At 40.0% G+C, this 8,292-nt stretch overlaps 1 protein-coding gene across 1 annotated transcript; it reads left to right on the top strand.

The window, feature by feature from the left end:
- Positions 1-248: 248 nt before the first annotated feature.
- Positions 249-5,424, top strand: LOC117318558 (zinc finger C3H1 domain-containing protein-like; the record flags this gene model as incomplete). Its single annotated transcript, XM_033873530.1, has 6 exons — positions 249-365; positions 1,710-1,811; positions 2,336-2,443; positions 4,150-4,327; positions 4,887-5,073; positions 5,227-5,424. Coding segments are annotated over exons 1-6 (873 nt in total), but the record flags the coding sequence as incomplete, so codon positions are not given.
- Positions 5,425-8,292: the final 2,868 nt, after the last annotated feature.

The following is an 8,292-nucleotide window of genomic DNA, read 5'->3' as shown; positions in this document are numbered from 1 at the left end:
GATATTCATGCTTGCAGTAGCTCTTATACTGTGATTTTGAACACATACCATGACTGTTGATTTAACCCAGCTGTATACAGACAGTAATTCTTGTATCCTTGTAGGGTGATAATGATACTCAGCCAGACTGTAAAAATCAGGTTAATAATCAGGTTTATGGACCAGGAAGCTGAAAATAAGATAATCCTATATGTTTTAGGTACAACCTATCACCATTTTGGTTTATTTGTATTATATTTTCAGACTACACAGTGGTGAAATTAAGATGTCGGAGGCAGAGGTGCTACAGGATATAGTATCATATCATCCAGCTGTCGCGGGAATCAGTTCAAATACACCCACCCACAACTACCCACAGATCTTAGGTAAGGACACACCCACAACTACCCACAGATCTTAGGTAAGGATATACCCACCCACAACTACCCACAGATCTTAGGTAAGGATACACCACAACTACCCACAGATCTTAGGTAAGGATATACCCACCCACAACTACCCACAGATCTTAGGTAAGGATACACCACAACTACCCACAGATCTTAGGTAAGGATACACCCACAACTACCCACAGATCTTAGGTAAGGATATACCCACCCACAACTACCCACAGATCTTAGGTAAGGATACACCCACCCACAACTACCCACAGATCCTAGGTAAGGATATACCCACCCACAACTACCCACAGATCTTAGGTAAGGATACAACACAACTACCCATAGATCTTAGGTAAGGATACAACCACAACTACCCACAGATCTTAGGTAAGGACACACCCACCCACAACTACCCACAGATCTTAGGTAAGGATACAACCACAACTACCCACAGATCTTGGGTAAGGATACAACACAACTACCCACAGATCTTAGGTAAGGATACACCCACAACTACCCACAGATCTTAGGTAAGGACACACCCACCCACAACTACCCACAGATCTTAGGTAAGGACACACCCACAACTACCCACAGATCTTAGGTAAGGACACACCCACCCACAACTACCCACAGATCTTAGGTAAGGACACACCCACAACTACCCACAGATCTTGGGTAAGGACACACCCACAACTACCCACAGATCTTGGGTAAGGATACACCAGCAACTACCCACAGATCTTAGGTAAGGATACACACCCAACTACCCACAGATCTTAGGTAAGGATACACCCACAACTGCCCACAGATCTTAGGTAAGGACACACCCACCCACAACTACCCACAGATCTTAGGTAAGGACACACCCACAACTACCCACAGATCTTGGGTAAGGATACAACACAACTACCCACAGATCTTGGGTAAGGATACACCAGCAACTATCCACAGATCTTAGGTAAGGATACACACCCAACTACCCACAGATCTTAGGTAAGGATACACCCACAACTGCCCACAGATCTTAGGTAAGGACACACCCACCCACAACTACCCACAGATCTTAGGTAAGGACACACCCACAACAATCTACAGATCTTAGGTAAGGACACACCCACCCACAACTACCCACAGATCTTAGGTAAGGACACACCCACAACTACCCACAGATCTTAGGAAAGAACACACCCACAACTAAAGAGATAACTAAATTTTGGATCATGCAGTGAATCCATAATTTTCTTCGACTTATCCCAGTAACAAAAATGAAAAAACAACACCTCAACACAGAGACATAATTGATGTTAGTATTTGATTCCGTTACAGGGAAGTTTGTGAGTAACACAATGAAACAGCACCAGGGGAAACTGACCAGTGACCAGCTGATGGTCCTAATGGTCAGTCAGGTGTCAGAGAAAAGTGGCCATGGTAAGTTGGTGGGCAATGAGCAATTGTATGATATGCAAGTCCAAATGAAACCAAATTTAAAGTACATATTATGTTTTCATCATATTCCGTCAAATTTTATTATCATTATTGTCATTAAATCGTAATTAAAACAGGAATGTGGCCTTGACAATAGCTGAATTAATTATTCCATTTGTTGTCTCACAACATTGGTTAAGTCCCTTGAGATAGGACATCAATTTATCAGGCAAAATGAAAGTAATATACTTGGTAAGGAATGCGGTAGCTTTCTACTGTAGAAGACCTCTGTGAGAATTTCAAACATTTTATTCAGGTGCTTTATCAAAATTATTAGTTTCATTGCCCCTGGTTTTCACATTTCCCCAGGGTTGAGGCTAAACTTTTCTGTACTTTATATAGGAAAGTCTCATTTTTGTTTCATTTCCATAAAATGGGCAATAAACATATACTAAACATGTTTTATAAAGCATTTCCGTAAGGTTGTTTATATAGTAACGAGAAAAGTGCATATATGGTGTTGACAGCAAAACCCCACAATCTCTTCCTGGAGCCCCGGAAGTGGAAACAACTGTGTGAAGGCAGAACAGATGTCATCAAAGACTTCACTTCAGATAACACATTTGACAGTATAGGTAAGACAACTACTCCAGATCAACTACTCTGAGTAATACATTTGACAGTATAGGTAAGACAACTACTCCGGATCAACTACTCTGAGTAATACATTTGACAGTATAGGTAAGACAACTACTCCGGATCAACTACTCTGAGTAATGCATTTGACAGTATAGGTAAGACAACTACTCAAGAATAACTACTCCAGATAACACATTTGACAGTATAGGTAAGACAACTACTCCAGATAACACATTTGACAGTATAGGTAAGACCACTACTCCAGATAACACATTTGACAGTATAGGTAAGACATCTACTCCAGATAACACATTTGACAGTATAGGTAAGACATCTACTCCAGATAACACATTTGACAGTATAGGTAAGACCACTACTCCAGATAACACATTTGACAGTATAGGTAAGACATCTACTCCAGATAACACATTTGACAGTATAGGTAAGACCACTACTCCAGATAACACATTTGACAGTATAGGTAAGACCACTACTCCAGATAACACATTTGACAGTATAGGTAAGACAACTACTCCAGATAACACATTTGACAGTATAGGTAAGACAACTACTCAAGATTAACTACTCCAGATAACACATTTGACAGTATAGGTAAGACAACTACTCCAGATAACACATTTGACAGTATAGGTAAGACCACTACTCCAGATAACACATTTGACAGTATAGGTAAGACATCTACTCCAGATAACACATTTGACAGTATAGGTAAGACAACTACTCCAGATAACACATTTGACAGTATAGGTAAGACAACTACTCCAGATAACACATTTGACAGTATAGGTAAGACAACTACTCCAGATAACACATTTGACAGTATAGGTAAGACATCTACTCCAGATAACACATTTGACAGTATAGGTAAGACAACTACTCCAGATAACACATTTGACAGTATAGGTAAGACAACTACTCCAGATAACACATTTGACAGTATAGGTAAGACAACTACTCCAGATAACACATTTGACAGTATAGGTAAGACAACTACTCCAGATAACACATTTGACAGTATAGGTAAGACATCTACTCCAGATAACACATTTGACAGTATAGGTAAGACAACTACTCCAGATAACACATTTGACAGTATAAGTGTAAGTATAAGTAATGTAAGATAGGTCAGGGATCAGTTCCTTTGTCAAGTTGTTCTTGCGTGGTTTAAAAGAGATTTTGATCAAACTTCATACATATGTTAAAATATGAGAACACCTGGAATGAGTTCATTTTTCAGGGTGCTAAGGTCAAGGACAAGGTTACTGTTACTATTTATAGAAGATCTTTGTCAGCAATCAAACGACTTTGTTTGTCAATTAGCTCTAGGACAAGACCACTTCTAGTATTTGAAGATATTTTTTATCGTCCTTACGATCAAGTGTCTTCATTTTAAAACAAATTTTATATCAAACTTCATATACACTGTATTGGTGAAGTATGGGAATACCTAGGCCTGGAGCCAGTTGGCCTCAGGGCTTATTTCAGGGTATTTTGGCGGGTTTATACTTGGCACACGAGGGGATTTGTATCACTTGTAATACCTTGTTTCCTTTAAGCAATTTTAGGTAAACAGCAAAATATGACTAAAAAAGAAAATGAAAATTGAGAAGTTTGGTTAGAGAAAGATATCCAGTGATCAAACTCTCTGCTGGAATTAAAGTAACTTATGTTTTGGTTACAGAATGGCAGCGTCCAATTGACAGACAGGAACTGGAAAATGTGATAGGTGATCAGGACCTTCGCTATTTTGTGTCCGACTCGTCCAACATCCAGGATATGGAGTCTGCTGTACTAGATAATCCACACAACGTCCAGGTCTGGCTCAAACTGGCTCATAAAAATCTCTACAATCCTAACAGGTAGGTCAAGCCAGGATGTCAAGGTCACTTTTTTACTGAATTACCATTTCCTACTTCAAACAATATTAAGTTACTTCAAAATTATGTGGGAGTGTGGTATTATGATGATGTTTGATTATATATGGGAGTGTGGTATTATGATGATGTTTGATTATATGTGGGAGTGTGGTATTATGATGATGTTTGATTATATGTGGGAGTGTGGTATTATGATGGTGTTTGATTTTATATGGGAGTGTGGTATTATGATGGTGTTTGATTATGTGTGGGAGTGTGGTATTATGATGGTGTTTGATTATGTGTGGGAGTGTAGTATTATGATGATGTTTGATTATATGTGGGGGTGCGGTATTATGATGGTGTTTGATTATATGTGGGAGTGTAGTATTATGATGGTGTTTGATTATATGTGGGAGTGTAGTATTATGATGATGTTTGATTATATGTGGGGGTGCGGTATTATGATGGTGTTTGATTATATGTGGGAGTGTAGTATTATGATGGTGTTTGATTATATGTGGGAGTGTGATATTATGATGATGTTTGACCTGTGTTGCAGTGGGAATGAGACCTGTCTGGATCACGCCCTCAATGTATTAGCACGAGGCCTGGAGGAGAACAAGGACAGCGCCGACCTTTGGCAAAGTTACCTCAGTCTTTATGCCAAACACAAGGAGTCCAGTGACTTACAACAACTGTGTGAAACGGCTCTGGAATACACACAGAGCTACACCCTCTGGTGGCAGGTCAGTAGTGGTTGTCTCCCTTAGTACACTTCTCTGTGTAGAAAAATTGGTAACCTGCAGGACACATGCTGGTAAAAACAAACAAATGAGAAATTTATCTTATTCTTAAGCTGTTTTTATAGGAAGAGAAAATAATTTTGTTTTCTATTTCAGTACCTGAATGTGTGTACGTCGTGCCAGCAGAAACAGGAGGTATGTGACCAGATGTTGGAGTATGTAAGATTAGCCGAGGACCACTTCCCTCGGGATGTACGCTCACACTGGGTCCTAGAAGTCATCCTCTACAAAACATCACTCTACGTGTGGACTGGCAAGTTCAAGGCTGCCATCAAACAGATGCAGGTGAGCAGAGTCTGGAGCTGAAATACTGACATATACCAGGGAGTCTTCAGCTATATCATCATATTAGATCTGCTACTTACCGTAGTACTTTATATTATTATGGTCATTGAAGTGTTACCTTATCATTTAGTGTGCATTGGAATACTCATACTTAAGATTATAATATAGTTAGTTAGGTATGTATGGTTAAAGCAAAAGTAAAAATGCGGGGGTTATTCGGTTGTATATAAGTCCTCTCTGTGGCTTGTTAGGTCATCTGACCCGAAGGGTCAGGATGACCTATAGCCATCGTGCTTCGTCCGTCGTCGTCCGCCGTCCGCCGTCCGTAAACTTTTCACATTTCAATCTTCTTCTCAAGTTCCAGCCGTAGGATTAAGCTGAAACTTGCAAGAAATGATCCTGAGATGGTCCTGACCAAGTGTTGTTATTTTTCAGGTCTGTCCGAAATCCAAGATGGCCGCATAGCCGCCATTTTGAAAACACATTTTAAACTTCTTCTCAAGTTCCAACAGTGCTATTGAGCTGAAACTTGCCTTAAATGATCCTGATATGATCCCGACTAAGTGTTGTTATTTTTCGGGTGGGTCTGAAATCCAAGATGGCCGCCATAGCCGCCATTTTGAAAATCACATTTTAAACTTCTTCTCAAGTTCCACCAGTGCTGTTGGGCTGAAACTTGCTTGAAATGATCCGGATATGATCCCGACAAAGTGTTGTTATTTTCCGGGTCAGTCCGAAATCCAATATGGCCCCCGCGGCCGCCATCTTGAAAAACACATTTTAAACTTCTTCTCAAGTTCCACCAGTGCTATTGAACTGAAACTTGCCTGAAATGATCCTGAGATGATCCCGACCAATTGTTGTTATTTTTCGGGTGGGTCTGAAATCCAAGATGGCCGCCATAGCCGCCATTTTGAAAAACACATTTTAAACTTCTTCTCAAGTTCCACCAGTGCTGTTGGGCTGAAACTTACTTGAAATGATCCAGATATGATCCCGACAAAGTGTTGTTATTTTTCAGGTCAGTCCAAAATCCAAGATGGCCCCCACGGCCACCATCTTGAAAAACACATTTTAAACTTCTTATCAAGTTCCATTAGTGCTATTGAACTGAAACTTGCCTGAAATGATCCTGAGATGGTCCTGACCAAGTGTTGTTATTATTCAGGTCGGTCCGAAATCCAAGATGGCCGCCATAGCCGCCATCTTGAAAAACACATTTTAAACTTCTTCTCAAGTTCCAACAGTGCTGTTGGGCTGAAACTTGCCAGAAATGATCCTGAGATGATCCCCACCAAGTGTTGTTATTTTTCGGGCTGATTCGAAATCCAAGATGGCTGCCATCTTGAAAAACACATTTTAAACTTCTCCCATTGGTGCCATTGAGCTGGAAATTGGTGAGGATGTTCAGGATGTAGGGCCAATAAAGTGTTGTTATTTTTTCGGCCTCGTGAAAACTTTGACATGGCAGCAATGGCGGCCATTTTGTAACATGATTGCGCAATCATGGTTTTTCTGACCAACACCTATTTCAAACTTCTTCTCAAATTCCACCGATGGAATTCAGCTCTTAATTATCCTTAGATGGTCCAGACCAAGTGTTGTTATTTATTGGGTCGGTCAGAAATCCAAGATGGCCACCATGGCCAACAGTGCCACTATATACTTGCTACAGAGAATACATACTACAATAATATAAGGGTTTTAATTTAGAGTCAGATGACCGTTAAGGCCCCTGGACCTCTTGTTATGTACTGGGTTCTTTCTGAAATAATAACCGGTGTATCACAGAGTTTACAGAGTTGATACAGCGTTGTTATGGGATGTCCAGTGGCACGGTGGTAACACACCTGTCTTTCACCTAGGTGGCCGGGCTTCGATTTCCTGTTTGGGGTGAAAAGATATGGGGTCACCTGACCAACCAAGAGGGTTTTCCCTGGGTACTCTGGATTCCTCCAATAGTATGGCCCTTAAGGGGCTGCGGTGGCCGAGTGGTTAAGGTGTCCCGACACTTTATCACTAGCCCTCCACCTCTGGGTTGCGGGTTCGAAACCTACGTGGGGCAGTTGCCAGGTACTGACTGTAGGCCGGTGGTGTTTCTCCAGGTACTCCGGCTTTCCTCCACCTCCAAAACCTTTTAATAGGACGTTAAACAAAAACAAACCACACAAACCAAAGCCCTTCAGACGCCCCATCTGGGGCAAAAAGAGTGTTTGATATAAGTTTATTCAACTTGCTTTGCAATTGTTTTAAACTAAATGAAGTTTGCATTACATAGAGTTATTATTAGGTAAGGTTGTTAGGTATGTTCAGCATACAGGAAGGAATGGAAGAAAATCGTAGGAAAAAAGCGTAGGATATTATGTTCTATATTTCATCAACAAATACTGTACCTAATATATTAACCCAAAATCAATTGCCTTACTGCTTGCTGTGTTTATACTGACTTACAGATGTTCCACTGATTACAGAAATTTGATGATTATAAAAATTCCACTGATTACAGATGTTCCACTGATTACAGAAATTTGATGATTATAAAAATTCCACTGATTACAGAAGTTCTACTGATTTCAGAAATTTGATGATTACAAAAATTCCACTGATTACAGAAATTCCACTGATTACAGAAATTTGATGATTATAAAAATTCCACTGATTACAGAAGTTCTACTGATTGCAGAAATTTGATGATTACAAAAATTCCACTGATTACAGAAGTTCTACTGATTGCAGAAATTTGATGATTATAAAAATTCCACTGATTACAGAAGTTCTACTGATTAAAGGAAGTCCACACATAACAGAAATTCCACTGATTACAAAAATTCCACTGATTACAAAAATTCCACTGATTACAGAAATCCCACTGATCAC

This window comes from Pecten maximus, unplaced genomic scaffold (genome assembly GCF_902652985.1).
Source record: "Pecten maximus unplaced genomic scaffold, xPecMax1.1, whole genome shotgun sequence".
Lineage (NCBI taxonomy): Eukaryota > Metazoa > Mollusca > Bivalvia > Pectinida > Pectinidae > Pecten > Pecten maximus.
Note: the sequence above shows the minus strand (reverse complement) of the source record. Positions and strands in the feature narration are given on the sequence as shown.